Source organism: Phyllostomus hastatus, unplaced genomic scaffold (assembly GCF_019186645.2).
Source record: "Phyllostomus hastatus isolate PE091 unplaced genomic scaffold, TTU_PhHast_1.1 phas_contig_159, whole genome shotgun sequence".
In the NCBI taxonomy this organism is placed as follows: domain Eukaryota; kingdom Metazoa; phylum Chordata; class Mammalia; order Chiroptera; family Phyllostomidae; genus Phyllostomus; species Phyllostomus hastatus.
This window is the reverse complement of record NW_025333640.1, coordinates 5,211,809-5,229,170: the sequence shown is the minus strand read 5'-3', so window position 1 is coordinate 5,229,170 and position 17,362 is coordinate 5,211,809. Positions and strand designations below refer to the sequence as shown.

The following is a 17,362-nucleotide window of genomic DNA, read 5'->3' as shown; positions in this document are numbered from 1 at the left end:
GCCACGCTAATGCTGGGTGGGTGGCCACAGGCGGCTGCATCAGCTATGACTCAGGAACAAGAGAGTAGGGCCCTCTATGAAGTTGTCCAGGCCTTACACTTACTGAAAGCACGTCTGCTTTTCCAAGGCCTTCATGCCTGGCCTCCCTAAATCCTCCCACCACTTCCAGGGACAGACCCCTCTCACCTTGTCCAGAGTCATGTCCGGGAGGTTGGTTGTGGCATCGCTGCCCTCACTGTCCCGTTCTGAGATGGGATCTGATGTCTCATAGCCATAGAGAGCAAGCAGCTCGTCAAGGGGCATGTCACTGCTCTGAGAGGGGACAGGGCTCTGTCAGGAGGGACTGTTTTAGGGGTTCTGTTCCCCCCTCCTTCTGTCTGAGCCCCATCTGCCACAACCAGGGCCAGTTTGTCACATTCACAGCAACTCACCCCAGCCTGACCCCAAGCCCAGTCCTTGACCCAATGACTCCCTTATGAGCCCCAGGAGAGGCACAAATGAGACACCAGAGCCCGGAGAGGTCAGGTATGTGCCCAGGGTCACCAGCCTTGAGGGGTGGAGCCAGGACTGGCTCTCAGGCCACGCTGCACTGCCCAGAATAGCTTCCCTACTCAAACTGGTACAGGCTTGATTCCAGGAAAGCAAGGATGGTGTGCTATCTGGAAATCTACCACAACTCATGACATCACTATATCAGGAGAGCAAAGACCTATGACCGGATAAATGTGGAAAAAGGCATCTGGTAAAATCTAATGCCCACCTGATTTCACAAAGCCCTCAGTTCACTGAATAAAGAGACGGGTGCTCTGTCGTTGTAGCAGAGGTGCTGTGAGCACTGGCTGGCACAACACATGGCCAGAGCAACCCTGTCACTCTCAGAACAGAAAGGCAGGACTGGGAACACCAGAACTACTCACATTGTTTTGACACTTCGAACCCATCCAACAGACCAGAAATGGAAATAAGGTATTTCATTACTGGGAAGGATGAGACAAAAACTACCACTGCCTTCCTCTGCAACACTGCTTTCAAATCACTGTTTCTCACCCTCCTGTGAGCCTCCGCTCCTCTGAGACCAGTGCCTTCTGACCATACTCTGTCCTAACCCCAGGGTCACCGTCATCCTCTAGCCTCTTAAGCACTCTCTCAGGAGCCAGCATCTGCCACCCCTCCCCCAACTCCTGCCCTCATGCGGGGACTTCCATTGCTGTAGAAGACTGAACAGCCTCCTTCCAGCCCTTCCTCTCAAGGGGCATCATCCCTCCTCCCAACCAAGTTCTCACAGGACACAGGACTGAAAACATTCATTTTGTCCATCACGGTTTCTAATCATGCATTTGTTGGAGGGGTTCACACAGTGGCCCAAAGATGCCTGGGTTCCCTGGGACTTTCACAACACTGATGCCATATAGTCTTCCACTACACTGGCACTTGCACTAATGGAGCAGTCAGCGGTCCATGGACAGCGCCCTCTGTTGGAGGCAGGAGCACAAAGTGCGTGAGTCCCCAATGCACATTCCTTGCAGACACACCGTTTGGGGGTTTTTTTAGATTTTATTTATTTATTTTTAGAGAGGGGAAGGGAGGGAGAAAGAGAGGGAGCGATACATCAGTGTGTGGCTGCCTTTCATGCGCCCTCCACTGGGGACCTGGCCTGAAACCCAGGCATGTGCCCCAATGGGGAATCCAACAGGCGACCCTTTGGTTCACAGGCCGGCACTCAATCCCCTGAGCCACACCAGGCAGGGCCACACTCAGTTTTTAAAAAATGCCTGTTTCACTTAAGAATATCCTGCATAAGATGATGGATTTTAACTTACATCCTGTGCAGATGTCATTTTAATTTTCTGTGTGAGGAAATGGGAAGCATGTAGGAAGTGCTAGCCACATCCCAAAGTGAGGTGGTGACTGTGAAGAAGCGCACTGGTAACTGTGAAGTTGTGAGGTGAGCAAGCCGCCTCCATCACGCAGCACCATCTTAAATAAAATGGCGGGCAACCCTGGCCAAGTGGCTCAGCTGATGCGAGTGTTGTCCCCATATGCCAAAGTTGCAGGTTCGATCCCTAGTCAGGGCACACACCAAAAACAACCAATGAATGAATGACTAAGTGGAACAGCAAAAATCGACATATCCCTCTCTCCTACTGCCCCACCTGAAATGAATCGATACATTTTTTTAAAAAATGGTGGGCAGAAAACCAGTGTCAGCAGGTAACCAGGCAGACATTGTCTCAGACATGAAATAAGTGGCTGGTTACTTTCAAAGACATGACTGACTGTGGTTGCTGTGAGGGTAAAACAAGCTTTTAAGCAAGCAATTCTAATTTTGGGAAACAAGAATCTGACAATGTGAACTTGCTAAGATTTCACAGCCTCTGGTAAGGTAACACAAAATGGATGGCTTGCTGTTTTACATAGGATATTACAGTCTTTTTTTTCTTGTTTTTTAAGAAAATACAGACCTAAGTATTAATTAGCTGATTTATGTTTGAGAGTTTTAAGAAGTTATAAATTCATGTTGAACTTTTTTACATTGCTTTTTCTTTTTTGAAGACATTTGTTTTGGTCATCAGACCAAATTGGCACCAAGTGATCCATCACACGCATCTAAACAAATGCCCTGTGGTTAGTCCCTAAAATCAATCAATCAATCAATCAATCCCAATACTTAAAAGACATCTGGTAAGATCAGGGTTGATGTTGTCTCTTATAGACTAAATGTTTATATGCCCCTCCAAATTCATATGTTGGGTCCCTAATCCCCAACCTGACTGCCTGTATTTGGAAATGGGCGTTTAATGGGTCATGAGGGTAGAGACCCGATCTCTGATTCAATAAGGCAGCTCTCTCCCCTCCATATAAAGACCCCATAAAAAGGCAGCATCTGCACACCAGGAAGGGAGCTCTCCACAAACAGTTCTAAAAGACCTTGATCTGGGACTTTCGGCCTCCAGAACTGTGACAAAATAAATGCCTGGTGGGTAAGTGCCCCCAGTCTATGAGATTGACAAATGTGTGTTTTTAGATTTTATATTGTGAACTCTGTCAACATGTGGAAGATGTTGAGGAACCAGGGTTTTGCAAACATGTCACCAGTGTAGAGGTGACAAGCTCACACCTGGGTTAAGATCCACACCAAGTTCAAGACCATTGGACTGCAATGTAACCAAGTACAGGAAGCTCACTAGATGTGGCTACAGAATCCACTGGGTAATCACCCTTTATAAAATGACTAGTTGCTGAATTTTGGTCTAGAATGAAAGAATAATGGCAACTCTCTGAAAAGGTTGTTAAATACGCCACCCTTTTTTCCACAATAGATCTGTATGAGGCCAGATTCACACTTCAATCAGAAGAACACATAACAATGCCAGCTAGATTCTCTCAGCTGTTCCTGTATTCAGAGATTTACAAAACTGGTTACTCCACTCTTGCCCTGACCTGGGTGTGGTTAGGTTGGTTGGGCACTGTCCTACAAAGTAAAAGGTCGCCAGTTTGATCCCCAGTCAGGGCACAGGCAACCAACTGATGACCAATTGATGTTTCTTTCCCTCTCGTTTCTTTCCCTCTCTTTCTCCCACCCTTCCCTTCTCTCTAAAGATTAAAACAAAAAAAAAAATCCTATTCCACTCTTCTCTAATTTTTTTAGAGAAGTTAGAGAATTTTTTTAGAGAATTTTGTTTTAGAAGTTATTTTTTTCATTTTCATAAAATTTCCAGCCCCAGCTGGTGTGGCTCAGTGGATTGAGTGCTGGCCTGTGAACCAAAGTGTTGCCAGTTCGATTCCCAGTCAGGGTACATGCCTCCCAGTTGCAGGCCAGGTCCCCAGTTGGGGGCATGAAAGAGGCAGCCGGTCACTGTTTCTCTTGTACATCATGTTTCTCTCCCTCTCTTTCTACCTCCTTTCCTCTCTAAAAATAAATAAATAAAATCTTTTAAAATATCTATTATTTCCATTAACAATTAACTTACTGTATATACACTGCATCAATAAAGCTGCTTGAAATCCTCAATAACTTTTAAGAGGATAAGGGGGTTCTGAGGCCAAAAGTCTGAGAATGGTAAGTCTAGCCACTGCTCTGGTCTGCAGCCCTAGAGCCCCTTGAAGGCAAGTCCGGGTCTGACCTCTCCCCTGTGACCTCAGCTCCTAGCATAGGACCTGCAGCTTTGCGAGCAGATGTGCAAGCAGAACTTACTGTAGAATCTGAGCAGCCTGCAGACCAATTTAACCGAAAAAGAAACCGTGAGCTTGCCCAGCAGGGCTCCACCCACATGGAGTGAAGGGCTCAGCTCAGCCAAGTACCTGGGAGATGAAGTCCTTGTCCAGCTCCTCCTCAGGTGGCTCTGGGCGTCTCGCAGTCCCTTCACACTCCTCCCGGATGCCGTAGTTCTGTGACAGGATCTCTGCGAGGTTGAACTGCTGGTCTGCAGAGCCCATGGACACACCTACGGAGGGGACACCACCTGGGTGAGCTCCTCACCCCACCCATCCCCATCACTACACTGCGACTGAACACGGCTAGGGTAGAAAAAGGAACAGTGGCCCAACTGCCACCAGGGACAGAGCCCACAGCACGTAGCCACGTGTGCATGTGCATACATGAAAGTGCATGCATGTGTGAGTGGGTGACCACATATGGGTGGGTGTGTGCACCGGACTGTACATATATGCGTGTGTGTGCATGCAGCTGTTTTTTATGTAATGTGCATACATACATGCATGCATGCACGTGCACAGCGGTGTGTGCTTACATACACTTTTTCACCTAAATTAAGTGTGCAGCTGTGTGTATATTATGAGGCTGTGTGTGTGTGAGGCTGTATGGCAGTACACGCTGGTGGTCAGCAATGTCAGTCTACTGTGTGAGAACTCCCAATAGAAGGATTCCTGACAGAAGAGCACATCTGGCTAACTGCACACGAATTCTGGGCATTTTAGGGATGGGTTTTCCTGGGGGACTGTTTGGTCTCCCTGACCATAGACGCCTACACAGAAGGGTCTGGAGAGACAGCAAGTGGACAAGGAAGAGATGAGCCCCAGGTGAGTCTGTGTGATCACAGCACTGGGACTCAATGGAGCTGGCTACACACCTGGTCCCCAGTACCTGCATGGTTTGAGCAAGGTCCTTGGCTCCAGAAACACAGGGGTGATGCTGTACACCCACCTCCATAAGTGACTGCAGGCACAGTGCAGGGAGTAGGCCAAGGAACAGCACACAGTAGGCCCAACAAATGCCAGTCCCTTCTTCTCCCTCAGCAGGGCCACGGCAGTGTCCCATGCACAGCCCAATGGGTAGTAAATGTTACCAGATTGGGGGTTTTTCCAAAAGAGCCAGGAGAGAGCTCACTGCTCTCTCCATGACTGGTCTTTGTAAGTTGAAAACTTTTTAAAGATTTTACTTATTTTTAGAGAGAAGGGAAGGGAGGGAGAAAGAGGGGGAGAAAAACATCGATGTGAGAGAGAAACATCGATCAGTTGCCTCTCACATGCACCATGACTGGGGACCAGGCCTACAACCCAGGCATGTGCCCCAACCAGGAATCAAAATGACGACCTTTTGCTTTGCAGAATGATGCCCAACCAAATGAGCCATGCCGGCCAGGGCAGTAAGTTGAATCTTAAAAGAAACAAACAAACAAAAAAATAGCTCAGTCTCAATCAACCCAAGCTAGGAAGCCATGAAGGAGAAGGCTGGCCCTCCACGTGGGTCCAAAGCACTTCAGCGGCAGGAGGAACTGCAGGGGCCAAGTGGAAAGAGGCCAAGTGACCAGCTCAGGGAAGGTGCAGGCACCTAGGAAGGGTGCCCACATAGCACCCATTCCACCTCCACAGCCCCCATTTTTCCTTCAGCCTCAGCACAGACACCAGCAGGAACCCCAGCCTCACCCCCGGACAAGGCACTCCGGTCCTCCCCTGGAACGAGGAACAAGGCCCTGACCACTCTGCCTACACGCCTGTCCCTGGACTCGGGGGCCAGCATGCCATCTCTGTCTCACCAGGCAGAGCAAGGTTCTATCTCTTACAACTGCAGTGGCCCTGACAGCTCTGGGCAGGAGGGAGGTAGGGCAAGGAGGCACCTGCTGTTGTCGGCAATCCAGGCTCCCCGGTGCACAGGCTATGAGTGAGGCAGGAGACCACTTGAGGGCTCTGCCTCTCCAGCGAGGAGGCCTGCAAAGGAAGAGAAGCAGGGTTAGGTCAGCCAGCCCAGAACCCACTGAGAGCAAGCACGGTCAGAGCCTGGTTCCCCATGTGGCTTCAGAAAGTGGACTCATCTAGACTCCAGGGGTGATGCACATGAGCTGTCTCCAAGGTTTGAGGAGGGAGCACCAGACATGCAGCAGCTAGAAAAGTTACTCCCTTGCTCCTAGGTCAAGCACCCAGAGGATGCACAGATGCAGGTTTACACATCAGCTCCAACAACCTTGGAACCTCAATGTCCTCATCTCCAAGTGGAAAAACAACACCCACAGGGACTGTGACGAGCCTGGCACAGCCAGGAGCCGATGGCAATTATTACCCACCCAGGACACAGGGACCAGGTAACTCAGGCCCACACACAGCCCTGCTCCACACACCCAACAGGTGTTCACTGACAGCCATGCCCAACACGACAGCCCATTTCACTAGGGTCCCAGCCTTCAAAAGACAAAATAGCCACTTTAGGGAAATCTGGTAAGTCCTCCAAAAGTAAACATAGAGTCATCAAATAAGCCAGCATTTCATCTACTCCTAGGTACATACCCAAGAGAACTGCAAATATACATCTACACTAAACACACATGTGCACAGCAGCAGGATTCACAAAGGCCAAAAGGTGAAACCACCCAGGAGTCCTTCAGCAGACGGCTGGATAAATAAGAGGTTGCCCATTCTCACACTGGAATATTACTCAGCCATGAAAAGAAGTGAACACTGACACGTGGATAAACCTTGAAAACCATGACTGTCCAACACAGCCCTGGAAGTTCTAGTCAGGGTAAGAAAATGGAATAAAAGGAATACAAAATGCAAAGGAAAAAGTGAAACTATTCTTTTTTGCAGATGAAGTAATCTTTGCACAAACGATACTAAAAAATCTCCTAAAAAAAATACTGGAACTAGCCTTGGCCGGTGTGGTTCAGTTGGTTGGAGTGTCAGCCAGTAACCATACAGGTTGCAGGTTCAATTCCTGCTCTCTCTCCTAGAATGGTCTTCGTAAGTTAAAAATTTTTTAAAGGTTTTATTTACTTATTTTTAGAGAGAAGGGAAGGGAGGAAGGAAGGGGGAGAGAAACACTGATGTGAGAGAGAAAAACATCGATCGGTTGCCTCTCATGTGCACAACTGGGAACCAGGCGTACAACCCAGGCATGTGCCCCAACCAGGAATCAAAATGGCAACCTTTTGCTTTGCAGAATGACGCCCAACCAAATGAGCCATGTGGGGTTCAATTTCTGGTCTGGGCGCATGCGATCGCTGGTATGAGTCATACAATCCCCGGTCCACATGTACGCACAGGAGGCAACCAATCAATGCTTCTCTCTCACATCGATGTTTCTCTTTCCCTTCCTCTCTCTCTAAAAAGCAATGAAAAAATGTCTTCAGGTAAGGGGGAAAAATATCTACCTATCTATCTATATATACATATCTGAACTCATAAGTGAGTTCAGCAAGGTAGCAGAATACAAAGTCAACATATAAAAATCAACTTTATTCCCATATACTAGCAATTAACAACCCCCACACCCCCAAAATTAAGAGAACAATTACAGAGGAATGAAGATGGAAGCAAAGGTAAACATGCCTCACCTCCTTGCACAACTATAGCAAAAATTACAACCAGACTACAAAACAAGTATCACCCACAAATGTCAGAAAATCAAGCTGTATGGAGGTCCGACAACCAAGGATTTAAAGAAGCCATATTCCTCCAGGCACAGAGGGGCAGAGAGGTACGGAGAGGCACGGAGAGGTGCAGAGACCGAACAGGCAGTACTACATACATGTGTGGTGTGTAAATACCAGCAGGGATACCTCGGGAGTGAGAGACCCCAGCCTCAGACCAGATCACTCAGCCCAGGGTTCCAGCGCCAAAAGGATAAGTCCCCATAACTTCTGGATGTAAAAACCAGTGGGGATAGAGGCAGCAGAAAAAACTGCAAGATTCTTAAGAGATTCCTCTTAAAGGGCCCACAGTGGACTTATGACTCACACAGATCCACCTCTCTGGGATTCAGCACCAGGGCACCAGGATGCAGCTGGTAGGGCACCAGTGGCACATGGGGAGAAAGTGAAGAGACTGGCAAGGCAAGTGCTGGGAGATAGCTTCCCCCGAGGCAAAACTCCAGAGACTAGGCAGCAGCACTGTTCCCTCTGCAGGCCCTCCCCCACACAGAGCCACAGAGAGGTGACATGGGTGGCCTCACCCTGGCAATTACCTAAGGTAAGGCTCTGCCCCATACAACTTACAGGTGTGCTCTTCTACAATAGGCCATGCTACTAAGACAGAGAGTCAAAGCAGCTCTACCTAATACACAGAAACAAACACAGGGAGGCTGCCAAAATGAGGAGGCAAAGAAGTGTGGCCCAAATGAAAGAAGAGATCAAAACTCCAGAAAATGAGCCCTGGCTGGTGTGGATCAGCGGACTACATGGTAGCCTGCAAACCAAAGGGCTGCCCGTTCGATTGCCAGTCAGGGCACATGCCTGGGCTGCAGGCCAGGTATCCAGCGGGGGGTGCACAAGAGGCAACCACACACTGATGTTTCTCTCCCACTCTTTCTCCCTCCCTTCCCCCCCTCTCTAAAAATGAATAAATACTTTTTTAAAGAAAAACAAACAAAAAAAAACCCTCCAGAAAACAAACTAAATGAAGTAGAGACAAGCAAACTATCAGATGCAGAGTTCAAAACACTGGTTATCAGGATGCTCCAGGAATTCATTGAGTACTTCAACAGCATAAAAAAGACCCAGGCAGAAATAAAGATTACATTAAGTGAAATTTTAAAAAGCTACAGGAAGGGGATGAAGCTCAGAATCAAATTAATGATTTGGAACACAAGGAAGAAGCAGCATTCAAAAAGAAAAAAGAATTTAAAAAAAAATTAGTAGAGGCTAAGGAGTCTCTGTGACATCTCCAAATGTGCCAACATCTGAATCATAGGGGTGCCAGAAGGAGAAGGGGAAGAACAAGAAACTGAAAACTTATTTGAAAAAATAATGAAAGAAAACTTCCCTAATTTTGTGAAGGAAATAGCCACATGAGTCCAGGAAGCACAGAGAGTCCCAAACAAGATGAACCCAAAGAAGCCCACACCAAGACACATCATAATTAAAATGCCAAAGGTTAAGGATAAACAGAATCTTAAAAGCAGCAAGAGAAAAGCAGATAGTTACCTACAAAGAAGTTCCCATAAGACTGTCAGCTGATTTCTCAAAAGAAACGTTTCAGGCTAGAAGGGACTGGCAAGAAGTATTCAAAGTGATGAAAAGCAAGGACCTACAACCTAGATTATCCTATCCAGCAAAGCTATCATTTAGAATTGAAGACACATAAAGTGCTTCCCAGACAAGTAAACTAAAGGAGTTCATCACCACCAAGCCATTATATGAAATGCTAAAGGAAATTATTTAAGAAAAAGATCAAAATGACGAACATTAAAATGGCAATAAAATTACAACTATCAATAATTGAATCTGAATAACAAACTAAATAAACAAGCAGAATAGGAGCAGAATCATAGATATGGAGATCATTTGGAGGGTTATCAGTGGGGAGGGGGAGGAGGGAGAAAAGGGGGAAATGTGCAGGGATTAAGAAGCACAGATGGGTACATACAAAATAGATAGGGGAATGTTAAGAACAGTATAGGAAATGGAGTAGCCAAAGAACTTACACGCATGACCCATGGACATGAACTAAGGAGGGTACTGCTGAAGGAAATGGGGGTCCTGGGCAGAAAGGAGGAAAGGAGGAAAAACTATGATAACTGTAATAGCATAATCAATAAAACATATTCTTTTAAAAAAATAAAAACAAATCAATTTATAATAGCATCAAAAAGAATAAAATACTCAGGAATAAATTTAGCAAAAGAAGTTCAAAACTTATATTCTAAAAGGTGTAAAACAGGATAAAAATAATTAATTAAAAAGTAACAAGTGCAAAACATGTTGAAAGGAATTAAAGACCTAAATAAGTGGAAAGACATCCTACATTCATGGTTTAGAAGAATTAATACTGTTAAGATGTTAATACTCTTCAGCTCAGGAGTATTAACATCAGTGCAGTGCCTATCAGAATCTCAGCTGGCTTCTATGCACACACTGACAAACAGATTCCAAAGACATCAATATGAAAACTCAAGGGGCCCAGAACAGCCAAAATAATCTTGAACGAGAACACTTCCTGGTTTCAAAATCACTACAAAGCTACGGTAATCAAAACAGTGTGGTACTGGCATAAGGCTAGGCATTTAAATAAAAGAAATAGAATTGGAAATCCAAAAATAAGCCCGCACATTTACAATCAATTGAATTTTGGCAAAGGTGAAGAAAAAAATTCAATGGGGAATAAATAGTCTTTTCAACAATGATGCTAGGACAACTGGATATTCACATGAAAAAAAATAAAGTTGAACATCTATCTCATGCCATATACAAAATTAACTTAAAAACGATCAAAGACCTTAAATATAAGAGCTAAAGCTATAAAACTTAGAAGGAAATTAGGGATAAACCTTTGTTACACTGGACTAGGTGATGACTTCTGAGATGAGACACCAAAAGAAAAACCAGACAAACTGGACTTCGTCAAAATGAGAAAGAACAACATCAAGAAAGTGAAAAGACAACTCACAGAATGGGAAAAGATATTTTCAAATCATATAGCAGAAAAAGGGCTTGCGCCTAGAATATATAAAGAATTCTTACAATGCATTAATAATAAGATAACCTAATTTCAAAACAGGCAAAGGATCTAAACAGACATTTCTCCAGAGATGCACAAATGGCCAGCCAATAAGCACATGAAAAAATGCTCAACATCAAGTGAAATCTAATCAAAAACACAAACAACAGTTTGTAAGCACAGAACGACTATGACCAAAAAGACATAACAAGTATGTCAGGACGAACACGGACGACCCAGGTGGGAATGTAAGATGGCGCAGCCACTTTGGGATGGAGCAGTTCCTCCAAAAGTTAGCACAGCATTACCATGTGACCTGGGAATTTCACTCCTAGGTATACGCTGAAGGGGTTCAGAGTACGCCACCCCAAAATACACCACTGTGGTAAGGATTATTTTAAGCTGAAGGTAACTGAGAAAACCCAACACAGGTTGAGTTCTCTGTCCCTATTTGCCTGAAAGCAAAGCATAAACTCCTGTGAGGGTGCCCCCAAACCAGGAAGGAAGCCCCCTTATCAATGGAGGCAAGAAGGCACCAAGACTCTGCGCACACACAGACCTTACTAAATCACCCGGTCTTTCACCAATTCCCCCAGGTTTACCTTCCCACAATTTGATGCCCTTAGGAACTTGGTCCCTTTCCTTTGTCACTCCTCTAAGATTTATTGTTCTTTTGTTTCAGATACTACTTAAGGCCAAATCCTCACCACCCAGCTACTCTTCACCTAGTTACCCCATGTGACGTGAGCCTGCCTTTTGTCATTCTAAATCACAGGGCTGCAGCAGAGAACCTAGGAGAGCAGAGGGGGAAAGATAGGCTCCTCCTTCCCTGTGATCTCCAGGAGAAAAGAAAATGCACATCTACACTGAAACTTGCACAGGAGTGTTCACAGCAGGATTGTTCACAACAGCCAAAAGTGAAAAGAACCCTAGTGTCCATCAGCTGATGGACAAACTAAAACAAACCAATAAAATATTACTCAGCCATGAAAGAGAACAAGGCACTGACACTCGCCGCAACATGGATGGACTTTGAACACGTGATGGTCAGTGAGAGAAGCCAGATGCAAAAGGCCACAAAATGCCTCATTCCATTTATGTGAAATGCTCAGAACAGGGAAATCCACTGAGACAGGCAGTGGGTTCAAAGGTGCCGGGGAATGGGGAAGGAGGACGGGAAGTGGCAACCAATGGGGTTTCTTTAGGGGTAATGAAAATATTCTAAAATTGACTGGTAACAATTGCACAACTCTGTGAATACAAGTATAGGTACTGGAATTGTACACATTAAAACAAATGCATCATATACCAGTATAGCACTTTGCAAAAAAAATAAAATATTTACCAAAATAAAGTTTAAAAATTTAGAAAAAAAAGTTTAGCAAGAACTTCCATGCTGATTTCCTCACTGGGTCCTCAAGAAAATGTCAAGAGGTTGTGTAATCATTCTCTTCATAAGAGAAAGAGGGAATCAAAGCTCAGAGAAGTCAAGTCACTTACCCAAGCTCACACAGCAAGTAAGTGGTACAATTAGAAACTCACACTCAGGCTCTGTGACTCAAAAACCCTTCATAGATTCACAGGGGCAGGGCCTCTCACCTGGTGCTCTGGCTCGAGTCTGTGGCCTACCAGAAGCAGCCTCACCAGGTGGCCATCAGCCTGCAGGCCACCCTGCAGGGCCAGCCCCCTAAGTGTCCTCTGAAACCACCACAGCCCTCCCTAGAACACACCTAACTGCTCAGGTACACCAGCCTCCCTGGGCTCCCCTCCTGCCTTGGCCAGGACTGGCTTTTTGTGTCCTGCCACCAAAAGCCTTGATTGGGGGAGGAAACCAGAAGAGGACAGAGTATGGATGGCTCTTTTCCCAGAAACAGTGAGGGAGGACAGCTCTGCTCCAAGGCTACCTCAAGTGCACAGCCCCCAGGAAGGGGCTGAGGAGAACTTGGCCCATGTCTGACTTGCCATCTGACATGGGAGCTCAGGCAGGGGAGCAGTGACAGCAGCTGGAGTGACAGTGGAGCAACAAGGAGGCAGCCTCTCCCAGGAGGCACTGAGCAGCATGCTCCCAAGAGGCTTCAGGGGCCTCGGATCCCCAAGGTCATTTCCAAGTGACTCCAAGTTCCTCAAAACTTACCAAGGAATACAGACTTCATGGATTTCTTCCTTCTCCCTGCCCTGATTTCCAGTTCAAGCCCACCCTCAAGGGTGGGATTCCCACAGGCTGTATCCTCTAGTTCACAACAGTCCAAGTGCCAGCAGTCACTGCTCCATTTGTCAAAATGGAAAAAAGAGAATGGGGAGCTGGCTAAGAGAATTCTGGGTAAAAACAGTGAGGGGAGGAAAACAAGGAAGACAGCACTGTAGAGACCTGATCCCAAACAAAAGTGGGCCGCAGGACCTGGTGTCCAGACCAGGTCTTTTAGGCACAAAGGAGGTATGAGCTTACCAGCAGGAAGACTGCCCCGTCCAGTCTCACCAGGAGGATAAGGGCCTTGACCTCTCAGGAGCAGAATAACCCTTCTTCCAGGGCTGCATCTAATTGCTACCTTACCCCCCTCCAGGTTTAACCTCAGTGATACTCCAGGGACACTGTGGCAGATCCAGTTCTCCAAGATGGTGCATCCGTATGCTCTTCTCCATGTGACACTGATATGCCTGCCTCCCTTCAAGAGGTAGAGCTCTTTGACCCTGCCTGTCCATCTGGCTGGGCCTGTAACTTGGGTGGGAGGGATTCTATGTGACTTCTAGACTAAATCATAAAATGCAATTCAGATTGCAACTGGAATCTTCTGAGACAGTCACTGTTATATCCAGCTGCCATGTTGTGAGGAAGCCCAAGCCACACAGACAAGCTACATTCAGGTGCCCCAGCCAGCAGCTAGCACCAGCAGCCACACCTGAGCAAGGAAGCTTTCCTCCAGCTCCGGCTGCAACCTAATTGCAACTCAATGACTGACCCTGAGTGAAAACTGCCTGGCTGAGCTCAGTCAACCCTCAGAACTATGAAAGACAAAAATAAACTAATTGTTGTTTTAAAAAACTGAGTTTCCAGGTTACACTGGAACACCCTTTGCCCACACCCGTGGAGGTGGTCAGTCCCACTGGGCTGCTCCAGCGCTGCACTACTCCATTTGACCAGTGTGTATTGAGCGCTCCCCCTGGGCCAGATGAGGCAGTAGGCACTGCGCGCAGAGCAGTCAATCCAGAAACAGGTTCCTCCTATCTCCACCCACAAGTCACCAGTCCAGCTGGTGACACAGGTCTCAAACAAGTGGATATGTACAGGGCTGAGGGAGAGAACAGGGTAGGGGGGGACCTGTACAACTGGGCTTGGGAAAAACCCTTGAGGGCTTCTCTAGGCAGGGAGTGCTGGAACAGCAAGGGCACTGAGTCCCTCCAGGGTACAGAGCACAAAGAAAAGGAAGGAGCCCAGGGAGCTGGCGAGGTGATAGGCAGATGTGTGCGGGGCCACACCAACAGTCAAGAGATCGCAGGGAGGAGGTGCACCACACCCAAGGACAAGAGCCACTGAGGGCTGTAAGCACACGGCAGAGCCCATGCACGTCAGTATCGGTGAGGAAAATACTATAAAGCACCCCCTCTCCTCTCACAGTACTGACCTGGTGCTGATGGCTACTCTGGTGATGACAAAAAGCAGTCAACTAATCCTCATCAACCACTTATGCTAGGTAACGAATCACTGTTTTCGTTCGGCAGACAGCTGGTTACCAGTGATTTTGTCAGGCTCCATTTCTCTCTGCAAAGCCCTGAACCCAGATCTCATGTGACCTCTTGCTCCCATCTCTTCCCATTTCAGAGATGAGGAAATTGTGGCTCTGAGACATTCAGCAACCTGCCCGAAGTCACACAAAATTAGAGGGTCCAGAGCCACAAGTCTCCTGGGCAGAGGCTGGCCATGGCTCATCATATGTGACATTTGCACACCTGTTGGTCCTTTACTGAGAAACAGCTGCTAAAGGCCCTTTAGTTTACTGTTGGATTTCTACTCACGGCCAGACCCTCAGGGCCTCGCACGGAGCCAGGCACACAGGGGACCTCGCATGTAGACTTTCTCAAGAAACCAACTCAAATTCACTCAAAAGGGCACCACCCCAAACTGTCAGCAGGGGTAACAGGAGCACCCAGGACAAATGGCTGCTGTGAGGTTCCAGAGGCTCAGCATTGGGCAAGGCAAAGTCAGCAGCAATCAAGGGAGGCTGGCTAGGGAGTCTGGCCCTTCCATCCACGACACATAGCTACCTTCCAGGCCAATAGTGCTGCCCAAACAACACCTGGTGCCCAGGAAGAACACCACACACGACCCTGGGCCATAGGGAGACCTGGCTTCTGCCTCCAACCTATAAGGCCAGCCACTGTCCCCGTGATGCCTCAGTTCCCCTAAATGCGCTGTTAAAAAAAGAGAGAATTAACTCTCTAAGAACCCTCTGGATCCAGGCACCCAGCAAAAGGTCAGGCCCAAATTGGCTGGTGAGTTCTAGTTTTGCACCCAGATGCCCACACCTTCTTTGGCACAAATGCAGAGCCTGTTGCTACCTCTGAGAAAGCCACTGGTGGGAGAGAATGGCCAGTCCTGCCCTCCACAACACCTACCCAGGTCCTGCTAAGGGAAAGACTCAACGTGACGCCATGACCAGGCCGAATACCCCACGAACCTGCTGAGCCTCACTGGATGAGTACCTTCTGCCCTGGTGGCCTCAGTGGCACCACCGACCCATTTGATGAGGACCACTTGCAGAGTCTATGAACTGGTTTCACGGTGGCCTTATGTCCTGCGTCCCCAGACTGAATCCTCATGCAATAAGCGTCACATATACTGAGCCCCTAGCAGATGCACTACCTCATTTCACCCTCACTAGAGCCCTGGAAGGTGAGAGCAGGTCCTACTCAATATTCCAAAGTCAAGAAACCCCAAAAGTGAAAGTTTTTCATCCCAGGTTTGACCTGACAAGAAGCTATTAAGCGTCTTTCTTTACTCCAGATGGTCCTAGAGTTTGATCAAGCATCACAGTTCCAAACCCCACAATTACCCAAATCGAAAAAACTTTGAATCCCAAAATTTATCAGGCCTCACGGATATCGGGTAAGGGGTCTTGGGCCTGCTTTACCGACAGAAGAGTTTCCAAGAAGTAACTTCGAGCCCCCGGTTAAGGCTAGTCGAAATCTGCCTACCCTGAGGAAACCCCAATGCACCCCACACCTCGTGCCGAGTTCAAATCCCGCCCGGCATCTGGCGGGAGGGCTAATCTGCGGTGCCCGGCACCTGAAGGCTAGAGAGCGGGATGCGGCGCTGGGTCCCACGCTGGATCTGGGCGGTGTGAGCGCGCGGCGCTGCGACCGGAGGACCAGAGAGCGCTCTGCAAAGTTGGTCAAGGATGAGGAGGGGCGGCATGAGCACCGCCGGGCTGGTGACTGGCGAGGAGCCACCGGAGCGCCCCTAACCCAGCGTGTGCCCGCCCCCTGGCCCCTCCCCACGCCGCGGCCCCCGCCAAGCCCCCGCCCCCGCACATGCGCACTGTAGCCCGCGATGTGGCAGCCGGGGAACCGGGGGGGGGGGGCCAGGGCCGGGGGCGGCCGCCGACGGAGCCCCGCGCCCCTCAGGTTCCCACGGGCGCGGCTTTCCGGGCACTGCCTCGGATTCTCGGGGCGGAGGAGTCTCGTTCCCAGAGCTCTGACGTGGCCGAGGCCGGGCGACGGGTAACGCGGGTGCGCGGGGGTGGGGGGCCGGCTCCCCCAGCCCGCTCACTCACCTCCGCCATGGCCGTGTGTGTGCGCGGGAGGCGGTGGCCGCGCCGGGATCCCCGGATGCGAGGCCGCGGGCTCATTGGCTGCGGAGCCCTGAAAGGCGGGGCCTGTGGAGGGCGTGGCCTTCGAGGGCGGGGCGCGGGCGGGGCATAGTAGGTGCGCCGACTGGGATGCGCGGGATGAGCGAGGGGGCGGGGCGGGCTCGAGAAGCAAGGGTTCGAGGGTCTTGGCAGGACCATGGCCTTGGTCTTGGTCTTAGCTTGGGAGATGAAGGATGCTGCTAATAAAAATACTGATTCTTGATAATCACACCTGCGTAGGGAACTTTTGCCCCATTTCCTCCTTCCAATAGGTTGGCTAAATGTTATTAGTACCCCGGTATTAACTGATAAGGAAACTAAAGCCTGGAATGAATGGCCACCCAATGCATAAGTGGTAGAGCCAGGACTGAAGTCTGGGCAGCGTGGTTCTTGAACTTTAGTTTTGCACTAGTGGTGATCCATCCAATGTGCCAAAGTACCAACTGGGATGCTTGCGAGATGCAACTTACAAGCTTTGAGCAGCATGGTGACCCTGTACCAAGGAGCCAGAGTGCTGTCTGGGTGACTGGAGAGGTGAATTCAAACCCCCCAACATTTGGCTCTGAATTCATTAAATATTTATGGACCACTTGCACATTGTAAGCAGGTGGTGGGTGCTGGGGGAGAGTTTG

At 48.4% G+C, this 17,362-nt stretch overlaps 1 protein-coding gene across 3 annotated transcripts in view; it reads right to left on the bottom strand.

Annotated features, from left to right (window-relative positions):
* MIER2 (MIER family member 2) overlaps nt 1-16,693 on the bottom strand; it is a 30,008-nt gene extending 13,315 nt beyond the window's left edge. Inside the window, exons 1-4 of one of the 3 annotated variants that reach the window (XM_045831803.1) lie at nt 16,656-16,693; nt 6,078-6,168; nt 4,303-4,445; nt 187-312 (exon numbers count right to left, since the gene is read on the bottom strand). In XM_045831803.1, the coding sequence (XP_045687759.1) occupies nt 187-312; nt 4,303-4,445; nt 6,078-6,168; nt 16,656-16,664 (369 nt within the window). In that variant the 5' untranslated portion in view covers nt 16,665-16,693. Of the gene's footprint in view, nt 1-186; nt 313-4,302; nt 4,446-6,077; nt 6,169-7,379; nt 7,488-16,168; nt 16,263-16,655 lie in introns of those variants that run through there. The other 2 variants (XM_045831804.1, XM_045831802.1) reach the window with 2 other exon arrangements.
* Nucleotides 16,694-17,362: the final 669 nt, after the last annotated feature.